Source organism: Polypterus senegalus, chromosome 3 (assembly GCF_016835505.1).
Source record: "Polypterus senegalus isolate Bchr_013 chromosome 3, ASM1683550v1, whole genome shotgun sequence".
NCBI classification, from domain to species: Eukaryota; Metazoa; Chordata; class Cladistia; order Polypteriformes; family Polypteridae; genus Polypterus; species Polypterus senegalus.
Window position 1 is genome coordinate 96,963,671 of NC_053156.1, and position 17,735 is coordinate 96,981,405.

General features: G+C 38.6%; 1 protein-coding gene across 6 annotated transcripts in view; it reads right to left on the bottom strand.

Annotated features, from left to right (window-relative positions):
* fam184ab (family with sequence similarity 184 member Ab) overlaps nucleotides 1-13,068 on the bottom strand; it is a 651,259-nt gene extending 638,191 nt beyond the window's left edge. For 4 of the 6 annotated variants that reach the window (XM_039747649.1, XM_039747653.1, XM_039747651.1 and 1 more), the window contains exon 1: nucleotides 12,296-13,068. In XM_039747649.1, coding sequence (XP_039603583.1) covers nucleotides 12,296-12,472 — 177 coding nt within the window. In that variant the 5' untranslated portion in view covers nucleotides 12,473-13,068. The remainder of the gene's footprint in view (nucleotides 1-12,295) is intronic. The other 2 variants (XM_039747650.1, XM_039747648.1) reach the window with 1 other exon arrangement.
* Between the last annotated feature and the right edge of the window lie 4,667 nt (nucleotides 13,069-17,735).

The window sequence follows — 17,735 nt, forward strand, 5'->3', positions numbered from 1 at the left end:
AATGTTTAAAACAATAAACCAACCACAACACCCACCCAATTTCTAAGAACGCTTTTACCAGAACATTGTTGAATGTTTTGGGACTCAGCTCTTGAAACTCTTTCTGCTACTCTCTCATACTGTGCCACTTTACTGTTGATAACAGTATGGCTTGGATCAAGAAAAACAACCGGCAGTGTCTCAGGAGGAATCTGCTAAAACAGTCAGAAAACAGAAAAAATTGTGAATGGAAGGTACTCAAAATAGCATCTTCTCAGAACAGGTAAGATTCATTTTCCATATAAGCAGGTTATATGTGAAAATGTGCAGTGTATGCATAGAATTCCAGGTTTAGCCATTTGTGTGGCCCGATATTAAATCAGATTTTATGGCAGCTATGAACAGGCATGTCAATATTTATTATCTTGATGCCAAATGATGTAAAATTGCCATTTCAGATGAAGCTCTTGTGAGTCTATCAGAGATCCAGACTGGGGTTCCCCATCTCTGAAGCATTAAAAGTGGCCCTATATTTGTGGTAAAAATCCATCTCATTTCTTGGATCAATAAAAGTGGTATAAAATGTCAGAACTCTTCTTTTCATTATTTGCTGACCAAGTGCTTTTCACTACTTTTGTAATGAAACCAGAAAGCGTATCAAGTAATCTAGTGAAAACAATGTCACTAATGATTACTATTTGCATAATAATTGAATGTAATTAGTTGAGACTGTACAGACAATAAGTTTGTTCCGTATTCTGTATGGAAAAGCAAAAGAAACACAAGGTGTATGGAGCACAGACAACATTTATGAAGTTTGTTGTACGTCTTAAAGTGATTATCAGGACGGGAAGAGTCAGGAGTTTGCTTTAATGTATTGAAGATGTTACAAAACTGCTTTTCGTTCTTGTTTTCAGATTCATAGTGGCTAATGGCAATGTTTAACACTTCCACAAGTCAGATTGTTTTGTCAAAGGAGACCTCCAGAAGTAAACACAGATATTGCAAAAACCTGGTTTCTGCCTTAATCGATTTACTTTCCTTATTCCAGTTACGCGTCTACTTGCAAAAACACTCAAATCCTGAGGCCTAGATTAGAAGCTATAGCCTTTTTTTAAAGTTCTGCAAGCCAAATATTCATAACAGCAAAAACAAAAATGTATTGAATGAGAGAGGGACTGTGAGACTGAAGAATACTGAAAGAGAAAGGAAGGGAATGACTGCCACAGGCAAAAAGTAGTGGAGTCAAAAGGACAGGAATAGAAATAAAAAGAAAATTGAATGGTATAGCAGTAGTGGTTTACAGTCTTTTCACATGGCCTTCACAGTGAGAAGGTTCATTTAGATGAATAAGTGTCAGAAAGTAGCCTGATTGCTATAAATAAACCGTAGACTAACATATATGATTTGAATACCATTTTGTTCAGATATTGAGGTTACAATTTAGGGATTCTAAGTTGGGCACTGGAACCAGCACTGAACAGAACAAAGATCCATTAGACAAAGAAAATGGATAGATGCGTGAATGGGTGAATAGATTCCAGGTTCTAACAGTGCAGAAAGTACTGTAAAAATATTGTACAACTGAACAAAACTGCATGGCGTTTCTCACATCTTGAATTGTGAATTATATCCAGGTCACTGATTTTCTGAAGTTTACATAAACTCACAAGTTTTTTCATGGTTTTCTTCTCATGTCTGTTAGACAATTGTTCCATGCTAATTACTATCATTAACTTGACAAAATGATTGAGTAAGACTGGAAGTCTGTGTGAGTGTGCTCTGTGATGGACAGACATTCCATCTTGTAGTAATTAGTGCCTTATGCCTGTTATTGCTATAGGCTTTATCCTACATTGGAATAAGGTTGGAACAGACTGCCTAAAAATAAGTGTCAAAACAATTTTAGAATTTAAGGATAAAATTCTAGATTTGGCTTTCAGTATAATTTCAGTTCTTTTCCATTCAAATGGCTGTTTCTCTTAAATTTGCCTCACAGTGCTAAAAGTACACACCTTGCACAGAAGCAGGAGCAAAAAGATTCATAGTAATTGAAAATATGTCCAAAATGCAATGTGAGCTGGTCACTAACAAGAAGAATTGTCCATTCATCGGTACATCCACTATTGTCTTCCTTAATCCAGCTCAAAATCACAAAGACCATAATGAACACAAAGTTGGAATCAGGTCAAAGTAGGGCACTTCACCTCATATGCACCTCTTTAAACATAGAGAAAACCCCAAAGAGACATGAGAAAATCCTGCAAACTAAGCAAAGACAGTTCAAGATAGTTTAACCTCTCTTGAAAAATGGAATGTCTAAGTGAGAAAAAGGTTGCTTATCATTATTAGGGTGCAAATAAACAAGAAATGCTGTAGATTTCATTATACTCATCCCTTTATGCTGGTAATATGTCTTAAACAAAATTAAGAATATTAATTTTAGAATATGGAATATATCCTGGGCACTGTGGTGGTGCACTAGCTCCTTCGGCTGCCTTGCAATCCTGAGATCCTGAGTTCATTGCCCAGCATAGCAAATATTCATCTATCTGGGCTTTGCATAATTTCTTTGTGACAGCCTGTTCCTTGCTTTAACATTACGAAGAAGTCCATTTCAATTAGCATTCTAAACTATTTAATAACTGTGACTCTAACTCCCTGCAACTCTGGAAACAGGGAAACAAGTTCAAAAACACACAGATGGATATACCATTATCCCTGTATCCATTTCTCAAGAATGACAGTTAACAGATGGGTATCCTATTCAATAAGTAATATATTAAGTTTGCATTCAAAGAAGACATCATCAGAAACAAAGAACAAACATATGTGCTACCATAAATAAGAAAGTGCTGTCATTTATACCCGTTTTTATGAAGCTTCAGAGAAAATGCATTTTATGACTACAATATTTCAGACATAAAAAAGCAACAATTTACTTTAACAGTAAATCCAGACAAGACATTTACAACAAACACAAAATTCAGAATTCATGACACACATTTATAGCAAATGTGTTACCAAAACAAAATATATGAGTCAATTATTTTTTAGTTTATTTTTTTCACTACTTCAACTATTATATTTATTAATTGCATGTATGATCTACAAGGGGCATTGTAGCTAAGTGGTTAGCATTGCTACTTCACAGATCCAATGTCCTGGATTAAAATCCCCTCCATTTGTGGAGTTAGCATGTCCTTCCCTTGTCCTTTGAGTTTCCTCAGAGCACTTGTGTTAATTCCACATAGCCATTTTTCAGATGAGATGTAAATCCAAGATTTTGACTCTCTTTGGTCATAAAAGATTCCCGAGTATGTTTTGAAAGGATTAGGCTGTTTCCCAATGCATTGTCTAATTGACCACCTTGGCCTGGTCATTCTGGCTCTCAGTCATCCCCTGCACCTTATTGGCTAACTATCTCTCTTACCCCCTCACCACCGAATGGCTAATATGTAGTGAGCATACTGGTGCATGAATGGCTACTATTGCATCATCCAGGTGGATGCTACACATTAATGGTGCTTGAGGTAGTTTCCTCACTGTCTACATAAAGAGCTTTGAGTAGATAGAAAAGATCTATATAAATTTTATTTTTTATTTTTATTAAAAACATGCAGGTTACGTTAATCAGCAACTCCAAAATGGTACCAATGTGTGTGAGTAGGCCCTGTAGTGAACTGAAACCCCACCCAGTGCTATTTCTTACCTCTTGTTCACTTCAGCTGGGATAGGCTTTGGACTCAACACAACTATGACATGGATTAAGCAAGTACGTCCCTGACTTAGTTATTATTTTGATGAACCTCATCTACTGCACTATTTCGTTTCCTGACAGTTATAAAAATTCAGTGCATTAGCAGGTATTGCAGCTTAGTAGGTGAGACACAGGACTGCAAACCATAAAGATGTTGATTTAATCGTCACCAATGACTGTATGACCCTGAACATAACCTGCCTGTGCTACAACTGTAAAATATATGTAAACAGTTATATTATAGCTAAGTGCTTGCAATGCACCTTGATATGTGTTCATTGTATTCTGCACAGGTCCCAATGATACTACTACTACTAAAGAAAGACAATATAAAAATTAAGCGTATCAATACTTCCACTTTTGTTTTTAAGAAAATAATGACTCCAGAGTGTGCTATACTCGTCTAGACCCTTTACAATCTTCTGAGCATGAGGAGTGAGTAGAACATGAGTCTGCCCTCAGATTCTCAGTGACCCCTTTGTCTCTTTTAAAAGTGGTTCTTGGTGACTGCACTCTTTATATAAAGAATGAAGGCTGAAGCTTTACTCAAGAGAAGAAGTCAATATGCACAACAGGAAGTAACAAATATTTATAAACAAATTGGCAATCTCATCCACATGACCATCAAGGCTCTAAGCCACCATTCGTGTGTTTTTTTTTGTACGGCCATTTTCATACTGTTAAAGCCAAAAGTTGCTATGGGGCTAACCACTGCCTGGAGGAAGTCTCTGAATCAGGTATTACAGGTAAATTCCCAAAAGAGAGGTGGAGGTGTGGAGTGTTTGGAGCTTGCTCCAAAAACTATCCTAATTTCATATTAAAACACACTAAGGACTAATAACACCTTCATAAATCTAAAAGGTGGAATGATTGTATAACAGCTCAGTTTGTATAAGGTGGATAACACAATCAAACTGTACTTTATTTTGGTTATTCCAGTCTGCCCATATAATGCCAAAGATATTATTTCCTTTTCTTTTTTTAATATTTGTTTCACTTTATTAATTTTGTTAAGTAAGGGGTTAGAGGTGCTCAAGATTAGCACATGCAAGTAGGACTTTCACTGTACTCTGAAGATGTGACAATAATGACCTGAAAACATAAAACTAAAAAAACACCCATATCATTTAGCCTACACTAGCACTATATTGGAAAATTAGTGTTATTAGATGACTTATACAGAAAGCTTTTACTTATAGTGAATTGTCATAAGAGAAATATAGACTGGACATGTGACACTGACATTTAATAACACCATCTTTTCCTAAAAGCCAAGGAATCTGCACCAATTCATCCATTTATCTCTATATATAATCTTCATTTGGATCTTGATCTTTGTCCGCGAATGAATTAGAAGAAGAATCGAGCCGACGTATATGAGAGGAAAGTTGACGAGCACTATGAGAGACGCTCGAGCTCCCATAGAACAAAGTCTGATGTGTGGTACAGAAAGTAGAGCTGCAGATGAGGATCTGAGTGAGTGAGAGGGAGTGTCAGTCTGGAGGAGAACAGGGAGTTTGTTGAGAGCTTTAAATGTTCAGAGCAGTATTTTGCATTGTATTCTGTAGTTAACAGGGAACCAGTGACGTTGAGAGATAATAGGTGTAATATGTTCAGTGGATTTAGAACAGGTTATTATCCTGGCAGCAGAATTTTGAAGAAGTTGTAAGTGATGGATACGTTTTTGTGGGATGCCAAATAGAATAGCATTACAGTAATATGTGAGGTGACTTGGGCATTAACCAAAACTTCAGTATTATGTTGCGTAAGAACAGGATGAAGTCTAGAAATGTTTCGGAGACGGAAGAAGGCAGTCCGAGAAATGTTACTTACTGTATATGGGAGGAATTATTTAATAATAATTATTTAATAATTGACATTATTAGTGTATAAATGGATATAAATAATTGCATGTAAACAATTTGCCAAAATCTGTTGTATGTAAGCGATATTGTTTTAAACGTTATTTTTTTTTTTTATCAAAAAACCCGGTTTCCACGTCTACCTGTATTAGTTTAAATAGTCGCAATAGGGCAGACACATTGACATATCGTGTCGACTAGGCAACACAGTGAATGCAGCGTCTATCTATATATGTCTATGGATACCTGGCCTGACCACGTGACCTTTCACTTCTGCCATGTCTGCACCTGGGAGTCTTTTCCGTAGACTGCTACAGGTAGGTACTCTTTCGACCATTGGCATTAGTTTCACTCCTTGCTATTTTCGTTATACTGCGACGGTTGTTTCCTAAGCCTTTGTTATAAAATGAACGACAGTATCTTCTCTGTCGACGGGTTTTTGTACAACGTCATCTGTATTCCGGGATCCAGCAACTGCCTGTTCCTATCAGTGGGTTATTTCTAGACACAAACGGTTGACGAAGGCAAGGCACTCTCACTACGACATACAGCAGTAGATTTCGTTGCATCATATTGGGACAGATTTGGAGACGTTCTTCCTGTTGTTCTTTCCAACGCAAGTCGAGTTATCACAACAAGTCAGGAGTACTATCAATACATGGCAACATCTGGAGTTTATGGTGGTGAAGCTGAAATCCAAGCTCTTTCTGAGATTAGATCTTTTGACTCATTACCTGTCGTCTCCCGCAAAACACCTATTCACAACTGTGTCTTTCAAGAAGTATTTCTTTCTTCTTGATTTCTGAATTCCTTTCTCACCGTTTTCTGTTCCTATTCCTACACCGCCGTATGATACAGCGGGCATCGGCTAGTACCATATAAAAGGCAAATTGGCGTATTATTGCAGAGCATATCCCAGCAACATCAGGTCAGCAGGACACATTCACACACACACTCAATCACATTCACCTATATGGGGCTTGTCCGGGTCATCAATAAATCTGATATCTTTGGGATACGAGAGGAAGAAAACCTTCACAGACATAACTTCCAAACTTTACAAAGTGAGTGGACAGGGCAGGATTCAAACCAGAGAATTGTGTCAGACCAATGTGAAGCACAACTCCAACATGCTGTAATCAGCCACATCGGTAAAACAACTGGAATTTGTTCATCCCGTATTTGGGTTGACAAATATTGGCACATGATTAAAAACTGCAAAGACGATAAACAGCAAGTACCTCTACAATCACTGCCATTGACTCACAGACAAATACCAATTTATTTATTATTGACCTCAAATAATCTAGTTGAGGGTCATAGGAGCTTTGCAGGATCAGACACAAGATGGAGACTAGCCCTGAATATGAGACTGGTCCATTGAAAAGTACATAAACTATCTTATAATATGTGTTAACCAATGGGGTTGGAGCTGTTGCAGTAGTTGACTCTGCTGTGTCATAGACCCCACAACATGAGTTTAAATCCCACAGCCTGTAAGAGGATTGCATACTCTACTTGTGCCTGCACCATTTTGTTTTCTCCTGGTATGAAAGGTTTTTCTTTTAAATCCCCAAAGACATGCAGATCAGGTTAATAAACAACTCTGAAATGGCTCCAGTGTGAGATTAAGGATGCATGCACTGTGGTGGGCTGATGTCCTGTCTGGAGTTGTTCCTCGCCTTGTATTCAGTGCTGCTAGGCTCGACTCCATTATCTTGCGACCCTAAATTCAGTTACTGCTTCACATATTAAGGGCTTAAAGAGAGTTTCAGAGTAAAAAAAACAAAAAACACACAATATAAAAAAAGAACATCTGGGCTTATTCTCACATTCATTCTTCAAGTTTCTTTGCACTCTGTGGTGTCATACCTTCTATAATATCTAGATTCACAACATCTCAGTGTTGATGCAACTGAATGAGTCAGCTGCTGAATATGGAGGGCTCATAAACCTGCAAACCCCCACCGCCATCCTCAAAAAAATAATGTGAGCAAATAATTAAGCATGCTACTCAAAGATAAGACAGTACATTCTACCACAGAATTATTAAACCCATGGAACCGATATAAGAATTCATCAGCATCCAGATGGTAAATGCTTTCTTTAAATTTGGATCCTTAATAGCATAAGACTCCAAAAACCCTTTAAGCATATCATTTTTTTGGAGTCATGCCTAACATTTTTAAAATGTATTCTATAAAAACTTATAGAAACACACAAGTTTAAATAGTACCTCTAAAAAGAACAAATATGACACAAGATCTTCATTTACCTTGAAAGGTTAGCAATTCAGTCACCTGATTTTTCTTAACAGGCAGAGTATCCAAATGCATGGACAAAAAATGATAGGAATGCCATGTCTGATGACAGAAGCTGAAATGTTTTCCTTCAATGGAAGGAAGAAGCTTAGTGACTTATCTGCCGCTGTCACTTGCAGACATGCAAAGCACACAAAGCCTGAAAGAATCGGATGTTACACTACCAGATACTTCTAAAATTGACAGAAATGGGTTTAGTATGACTTTAGTCTTTGACTCATATATAGTATGTCCATGAGATTCAAGCTGCAAAAGCTATTTGACTTTAAATTAATCTTCAAATCCAGAATAGCTAGAAGACTGCTGTCCTCATAAAGTTTGTCTAACAATAGTCCATGTGTGAATCTATTATTGAACACACATTATCCAGTAATTTAGAGTCCGGTCAGATGGAACTTAGTACTAAGACATAAACTGAGCCAGGGCAGGGTGCCTGTTCTTCATGAGGCAGTCTCACATACACACCCACATCAATATTCCATCTAATAATAAAAATTATAACAACCATACCAGAAACAAGGCCCACTGCTTAGTTAGAACTGCTGCCTTAGCACAATGGTTTGACTGCTGGCTAAATGCAGATCACGCGGTATGGGAGCAGCAGCAAGCCAGCATCTGATCGAGCAAAGAGGAGGTAAAAAAAACAACTCTTTTGTTTCCCCATTGTATCACCATTTAAGAGAGGTTTCGGAGGAGCAACTGTGGCTCCTTGGAGTGCGTTCAGCCCCCCTCTTCACAACGGTGCGTAGTCGTAGAGTAAAGATCGCATTAGCGCAAACGGAAAATATTAATCGGTGAAATAGTGAAAAGAGATTGAATTGTGTTTGAGGATGTCTGGGGGAGAACAGAGACAAGGCAGTGACTCTAAAACATTCCAAGCGCCACACAAAATGAAGATCATGTCGCACAGGAAGTACTGGCAAGCAAGCAGCTGATCGAGCAAAAAGGAGGTTACAAAAAAAAAAAATAACTGTTATTTGATTCCACCGTTAAAGAAGGATTTCGAAGAAGCGAACACGTCTCCATGGGGTCTGTTCAGCCCCCCTCTTCACAACAATGCATAGAGCTGGTGGGGGAGGGGGAGAAGGGGTAGGCAAGCAAAGTGCAGATCACGCAGCATGGCAGAAGCAGCAAGCTAGCAGCTGATCAAGCAAAGAGGAGGTTAAAAACAACTCTTTTGTTTCCCCATTGTATCACCATTTAAGAGAGGTTTCGGAGGAGCAACTGTGGCTCCTTGGAGTGCGTTCAGCCCCCCTCTTCACAACGGTGCGTAGTCGTAGAGTAAAGATCGCATTAGCGCAAACGGAAAATATTAATCGGTGAAATAGTGAAAAGAGATTGAATTGTGTTTGAGGATGTCTGGGGGAGAACAGAGACAAGGCAGTGACTCTAAAACATTCCAAGCGCCACACAAAATGAAGATCATGTCGCACAGGAAGTACTGGCAAGCAAGCAGCTGATCGAGCAAAAAGGAGGTTACAAAAAAAAAAAATAACTGTTATTTGATTCCACCGTTAAAGAAGGATTTCGAAGAAGCGAACACGTCTCCATGGGGTCTGTTCAGCCCCCCTCTTCACAACAATGCATAGAGCTGGTGGGGGAGGGGGAGAAGGGGTAGGCAAGCAAAGTGCAGATCACGCAGCATGGCAGAAGCAGCAAGCTAGCAGCTGATCAAGCAAAGAGGAGGTTAAAAAAAATAAAAAATTTGTTTCCCATTGTATCACCGTTTAATAGGAGTTTCGGAGGAGTGGCTGCATCTCCTTGAGGTGCGTTCAGCCCCCCTCTTCACAACAGCGCATAGCTCTTGGAGAGGGGGATGGAGGGTAGAGGGGTTGGCGAGCAAAGCCCCCTAGTGTTTCTATATAAATAACATAGGTAATGGTAATAATATTTACAGCAGATACTATAAGTCAGATTGTTCATTAATTACCTCTTTTCTAAACTCAGTTTCTTCATTACTTATCTCGGGGAGTGGAAGATTCTACATGGTCAAGAAATAGATAAATAATAATTTTCTTCTACCTTACACTACAAGCAGTTACGGTATATTTGGTGACTGGAAAGATCCTTGTAGAAGTTATCAGTCAGTCATTTTCTAACCCGCTTTGTCCTGGTGTGCTGGGGCCAGCATAGGGCACAAGGCATGAGCAAAATCTAGACAGGGCACCAGTCCATCACAGAGTGAACACACATGCACACACACCTAACCACACACTAGGGCCAATCTACCTAGCTTGCATATCTTTGGACTGTGAGAGGAAACCTAGGCACCCGGAGGAAACCCATGCAGATACAGGGACAACATGCAAACTCCATGCAGGGAGGAGCTGGAATGCAAACTGTGGTCTCCTTACTGTGAGGCAGCAGTGCTACCACTGCGCCACCATGCTGCCCCTCCCTGTAGAAGTGTGATGTACAATTATAACCACATATTCACTGAGTTTAGTTGTAAATAGTGTATATAACATCACACTGCGATAAGGCTAATCTGACAGACATTAAACTATTCAACAACTCATCTTCCAAAAGTTGACCTCTGCGTCAAGTAACCCATGATCTAGGAGGGTGCTAATTTATCATTAAAATAATTCTTCTACCTGAGGCAGTTTCTTATAAGCTTTATCACTTTGAAATCTTCTTACCATTACTTTCAGATTAAAAATTATGGCAAGGAATTTTCCTGTAAATGTAAGGCAAGGAATTTTCCTGTAAATGTAAACATTTCCAAAGCAGTTGGCATTCTGTATGCTCACTGAAGAAATGTGCATCTTCTAATCATATGGTACCATATTATGAACCATTTAGAAAAATTTCTTAGTCCTTACACATATACTTTAACTATTCCATATGTCTAACACCTATACATCAACGTCTTGAACAGAAATATAGGAGACATTAAATTCTATTTATCCTGATCACTCGAAAGCCCATTGGCCAAGACAGCACTACTTCTCAACAGCAGCTCAAGTTTATGTTTGCAGAATCCTTGATTTATAAAGATACACTGCCAGTGGTCAGCATCAGTTTATGAGATTTTTCTTAAAAAGTGTTAGAACCCACAATTAAAAAAATTAATAACCTCAGCCACAATCTTCAGTGCATATACTGTAATATAAAATAAAGAAGGCTAAGAAAATCCAAACCAGTTAAGTATGTCCTACAGTAAAAATAATTACGATGGAAATTTTACAAATTAGTAGAAAAATATTCAGTCTATTGAGATTCCCTGTTTAGAAGTTAGCTAGGTTGTTTCACTATCTAATGGAGATATTTTTAAAGTTGTCTGGGTTTGTGCTTCTATTTTAATGACTTGGTAGTTTGTTATAGATCATCACCCACCCCTCCAACCCCCTTTGTATGTTTGGCTGAGAACTTTCTAAAGACTGTGCTTCCTATGTTTTTTCTTTTTAATCCAAAATTAAGATTTAGTACTAAAAACATGAAAGTTTTTTTTTACCAACCACGATTAATTGTTATTAACACATTTTTCTTATAGCTTATATTACACTGCATTGTATTGCATGGAACAGTAAAAACAGTATGCTTTATGAATTAACAAATACAAAAATAATAGGATAGAAATTGAGGTGGTCCACCGTTCAGCAAAAATCAATTATGGAGTTGCACCTTTTCCGTTAAAATAAGAAACACTAACTCCCAATTTTCTATAATCTTGGGAAGAAATTTGCAGTCTTTTTTTCATATATGTTGTGTTAGTCCATTGTGTGGCAGGATGTAGCCGAAAATAATAACTAGGCAAGAGCTCACATGTTTAAATTCAGACCTTCCCGAAATTAATAAATCTGTATTTTATTATGCACTGTTCATTGATTTTACAAGACATTGCTGTTCACTGATAGACGCAAACACACAGAGATATACACTAAGGTTCAGCTGTATTAACATAAAAACGAACCTAAAACTGTCAGCCTGCTCCATCCACTTCAAAGTCAAGAAACCCGTCCAGTGCAGCACTACGCACAACTTGACTCGGCTCTTAAATAATAGGATTTGCTTTAATGCGATGTAGTTTGAAAGATTAAATATTAGAATGATTACGTTCGTATTCTCCTTACAGAAAACAACTACATAACAATACAAAATAAACTATTCATACTCTTCTTTCCAACTTTCAAACCTTTTGTCTTCCTGTACACTGAACTGTGACATCTTCAAATCAAACAAGATCAAAAATAGCAGGAAATATAAATCAACTTAATAAACGAAACCAGCTCGTCAGCGAGTGACAGCGGTGCCCCGAGCCAAGCGGGTGTCAGCAACGCATCACCCGGGCAGCTCACCCACGCTCCGTTCATAGCAGCCGCAGCTACACACAAGCACAGGTAGTCACCGCGTCTGCTCGCTCAGCATACCTTGGTCAGCTGCGCGATCTTCTTGCTCATTTTGAGGTGCAGATCTTGGCTGTACTCCAAGCTCAATGCCGGTTGGAAAGACATGGCAGATGTGGCTCCGGAATTATATTTCCCCGCTCCTGTGGAAGAGCCGCTGGCCGTGCTGTAATACTGCTGCCAACCCGTCCCAGTCGCCATCTTCACGGGATTTACAGAAGCGTGTTATTTTTTTATTAGGAAATAAAGTATGCGTAAATGCGGCTGCCCTCCACCAAGACACCTGGGCGAACCGGCGGTTGGCAGCAGCGTGGATGCTTCCTCTGCTGACTGTCTTCGCTAACGCTGCAGGTAAAGTTCTCACATACAAAGAGCATCGGTGTACATCGATCTATTTGAAGATCGATGTGGTGATCAATGTATTTAGTCTTACGCCAGCATACATCAGGAAAAGAAGCCTTGCAATGTCAAAGAGCAGTGGTGTGCTTTCCATCACCCGGCAAAATACAGCGCACGGAGCATCGGCGCTACAACAGCTGATGGTGGTGGAGGTGCAGTGATCTGTGTGTCTCAGCCGTTTCACTAACGAGAGCTCTTCGCATTCCTCAGTACTCTGACTTACTCTGTTAATAACTCTTCTCAGCCACTTCTCTGCTCAAAGTCCTCGAAAATCGTGGACTAGCCTTTGGTGAGAGGCGAAGGAGAAGACGCGTTTTCAGAGAAAACTGAATGAGCCGTTTCGGTGAAAGAACTGTGTGAACGAGAGACTGTCAGTTCGCTGCACTGCTCAAGACTCCGCTGTTGCCATGGATCACTCCAACAGTTTACATTCTTTAATGTCAGTGACGTCACTTCCGCTCCCGTCGGAGTGCTGTTTTGGAAGCGAAGCACCTGCGCGACTACTTGGGCATACAGGCAGTCGGCATCAGGAAGCAGCAAAACACCTGAGCGTGCGCGCCTCTTCTTCAAGGTGTCCCAGACTTCTCATATATGTGCATTTATTAACTGGAATTGATTATCTTTGAAAAAGTGACAATCCAGAAATGAAAATTTTAAAAAGTGCCTAGATTGTACCGCGTCAGAATAATCTAAGACCGAGCACTTGCTCAAGTATCTTACCACGCTGATATAAAAACCATAACAAATGGCACAACATTATTTTACATATATGCAAGAATTTTCAAAGACAGAAATTGAAACTTTGTTACTTTTTCATGTAGCGCACTCATTTTCTGTACTGGCGTATTATGCGCATGGAGTTCAACCTTCAGCGATACTCGCAGGATGAATAGCTAAAAGGATATTCTCCGCGCAGATGAATGAAAACCTTGTACTGTTCCGGGAATGTTATTTTTTCCGGAGAGTGAGAAAATATATCACAATATAGTTTACTTATATACTGTACAGTTGCCATTTAAATTGACAGTGCGCTTGGTGCATATTCAGAATCGAATAAAAGTAGAAATGCGACGTTCAAAGTAAACAGAACTGTACTATATACCAACTAAGAGTAGACGTCTGGTTGGCAAATACAGTACATACATAAATAAACTACGGTTCAGCCAAATAGAATAATTGTGCGTAAAAATACACAACACAAAAAATTCCATGGTTACCATATTATAGTTCATGCTCTCTAGTCCTGAATTTACGCTGGATGTAATGGTATAATGCAAGAGCCAACCCCAGGGGATGCACCAGGTTAATTTCGAGTCACCATTATGTACCATGCATATCTCTGGGATTTGGGATCAGCATCCACACTGATTTAGGGAGAACATACAGACTTTACACACAGCTCACCACCAAGGATTACAACTGTGGAATTGTGAGGCAGTACTATTCTGTCAATTGTTAGAAAACTCAAAAGTTCTACCCATTGAGTAACAGAATAAGGGCCTGGTTAGTAAAATTAATATTGGGTATTGGAAGAGGTCAAAGTTGTTACCACACGTTAATTTCCTTCTAAAATTATGGGTTTTATGTTGTATTTTAAATGTACAAAGGACATTTGCAGATTTAATTGTATTATGCATTCCATTTTAGAGCCAATAAAACCTGAAGGGTCTATCACCAAAGAAAGATATGTCAGTTGGGTATGTGACACAAGTCCCATCTTTAGTGGAGCTGGCAGACTGCAGTCCATTGATGCAGAAGGTAGTCTAGTGCAAGGCCTGGTGAAGATTTTCTGTTTAAAAAACATGTCTCATGTTCGATCCTAGAAGATGCATTAGGCTAGAAACAGAACTTGCCAGTGATCTCACAATACAGTATTATTCTAATACTGAGGTCATGATGCAGGAATATTTTGATTTTTTTTAAACACACCCACACACTAGGGCCAATTTAGAATCGCCAAACCACCAAGCCTGCATGTCTTTGGACTGTGGGAGGAAACCGGAGTGCCCGGAGGAAACTCACGCAGACACGGGGAGAACATGCAAACTCCACGCAGGGAGGACCTGGGAAGCAAACCAGGGCCTCCTAATTGCAAGGCAGCAGTGCTACCACTGCGCCACCGTGCCACCCATATTTTGATTTTTTATGTTATCCTTTACTAAGTTTGTCCCACTTAAATCTTTTTACTTCCATGTAAATTAAAGTTTGGTGATGCGGTTAAAAATTAACTATCAAGTTTAAGATTAGATTCTGATTCTGTGTTGTTCAAAACATAAAGAAAAGTTGAATGGTGTTTGTGGCAAATTGATATTTTCACATCTTAAAGTACATTTTTCATTTGAAAGTTGTGCGTTTTTTGCATTTGGTACAACTCCGGGATAACTATATCTCATCAAAGATACAAAAGTTTACAACAAACAATTTCCGAGATATCCAACCTGATCACCCAGACCTGCTGCATACAAGTTCTTCTCCCTTCGGCTGCTCCCATTAGGGGTTGCCACAGCAGATCATTTTTTTCAATATCTTCCTGTCCTCTGTCAATAACTTAAAAATAAATTCACTAATTTTTCTTCAGACAAATTGCATTGTGTTGCACTTGATATTGGCTTCAGGTCTGCTGTTTTTGGTCCAACACTTACCCCCATATCCTTCAAAAGCTATTTAATATAACCAGGAGCTTTGAAATCTGCTCAATTTAATCACGGGACCTGACCTGATTTGCAAAGTTTTTGCCCGAATAATTTTACATAATTTATTTAAATATTCATGTACACACACAGAGGAATGCTCACAGGCACTTACACACTCAAATAAATTTATATGTTAAGATAGCTGACTGTTTACCCTATCAGAGGATATGCTGGACAAGGAAAAGAAAGAAATGAACACACACTCCTAGATCTGTAAAGGTCAACATTCACAGAGATATTAAGCCACCATTGTATCAATCAGTTTATCCATTTTGTGTACTTCATTTGACCCAATGTGTTTAGTTTGAAGGATTCACTTCATTTCCTATTCTTTTTACTTTACATTTATTTATGTACATAATACGTATTATATAAGTTAATGTACTTTATTGTATGTTACTGCACAGTACAATTGTATTATATTGTAAAATCTTTTGTTGTCTGATTTCCTATGACATCACTAAAGTGATATTTACATGGAACTACTGTATTGACCATTGCTTATCGATTTTTTTAGTAATAGATTTCAAATATCGCAACAGTGTTCATAGAAAAACTAAGAATACTAATTGATGGTACATAACAAACAGACACACACACACACACACACACACTGGTACATTTTATAGCTCTTTGTGAATTATTGTGTAGGAGCGTTAGCCAATTACTAAAATTTCTTGTTTCATATTTAAAATGTCATTTGACTGTATTTAAGTCTAGTTTGTAATTTCTGTGCTACAAAAAATATCCATTATTACTGTATAAGATACATGCAGACCAGTACCATGATGTTTTCACAATAAATGATTAATCTTTCATGTACTGGCTAAACACGTTGAACAATATTCACTTTTAGTTATAAAAAAAACCAAAACAAAACTTTGTTTTAATGGTACCTTCTCACAATGTCTATTTTTAGGATATTAGGCTTTCTTCTTTTGCTGATGGTGAATTGTTTGTACGAGGCATATGGAAATTAAATTTGGCCAATCAAGATGGTAGTAAATGGAGTGGCAGCCCGAGCAGGAACACCAAGCAGCCAAAATTGATGAGCAATTTCACCCAAGGTTTCTTGCTTATTGACCTACTTCTGGATTACTTTACTTTGTGTCTTGGATTCTTTTGGATTACTTTACTTCGCTCACCAACTCCCCGACCTGCGCTACATGCCAACCACTTTGCGTCTCTGTCGCTCGCGTATGTGGATTTCACTTTCACCAAACAACAAATCTTTTAATTCTCGCGGATAGGCCTCTTCATTGGGAAGAAACACTACTTTTACCTGATGGAAACACAAATTAGATGATCTACAAATCTCCGACTTAAAGTTTAAAGCCAAACGTCTCGTGGGACTTGAAATTATCTCCAAGAAAGTCTCATCCAAAGATTTCCTTTTATAATAGAGAAACATATTATCAGTCTGCAAACACTCGTACCTGGAGTTGTAAAGACATTCTTAGGTTGCAGTATGCCAGAGTGCTTGATTTTAATACGATCATGCTTACAAATTGCTTGTGTCGTTTTAAAGGAATACTCTACCACAAAATTATATTATACTAGACATTAAGCCCGTTAAAATAACGGGCGCTAGAACAGTAGTGCATAAACATTTGTATGAACAGTCTATATTAAATGGCAAGGGACCTTGTATGTGGCTGTAATATGTGTCACTGTATTGTGTGCCTTTAATTTTCTCTCTCAGTAATACTGGTTTGTATTTCTGTGAAATGCCTGTAATTTTGTCTGACAGTAATACAGTGGAACCTCGGTTCACGACCATAATCCGTTCCAGACCGTATGAACTGTATGTAAATATATATTTTTTTAAGTTTTTAAGCACAAATATAGTTAACTATACCATAGAAAGCACAACGTAATAGTAAACTAAATGTAAAAATATTGACTAACACTAAGAAAACCTTGAACAACAGAGAAAACTAACACTGCAAGAATTTGCGCTATAGCCTTATGACCCGCTCGCTAAAAACTTTTTTTAATGAGTTTTAAGCACAGGGGAAAAAATTAACATTTGAAAAATCTTTAATTTAATAAACAACCAAGAAAAGTAACATTGCAACAATGCACGCGCGGGCCTGTGTGTGTGTCTCTCTTATGCGCCTTTGTGTGTGTCTCTCGCGTGTGTCTCTTAAGCGCACGCCTCTGTGTCTGTGTGTCTGTCTGTCTGTCTGTCTCTCGCCTGTGTGTCTGTCACGCGTGCCTGTTTGTCTCGCGTGTGCGTGTGTGTGAGACTCACGCGCGCCTGTGTGTGACTCGCGTGTGTGTGTGTCTGTCTCTCTCTGCACAGGGAATGCACAGGAAGAGACTGAACACGTGCTGTGTGGCCCAGCATGCACTTCTCCAGAAGACACACA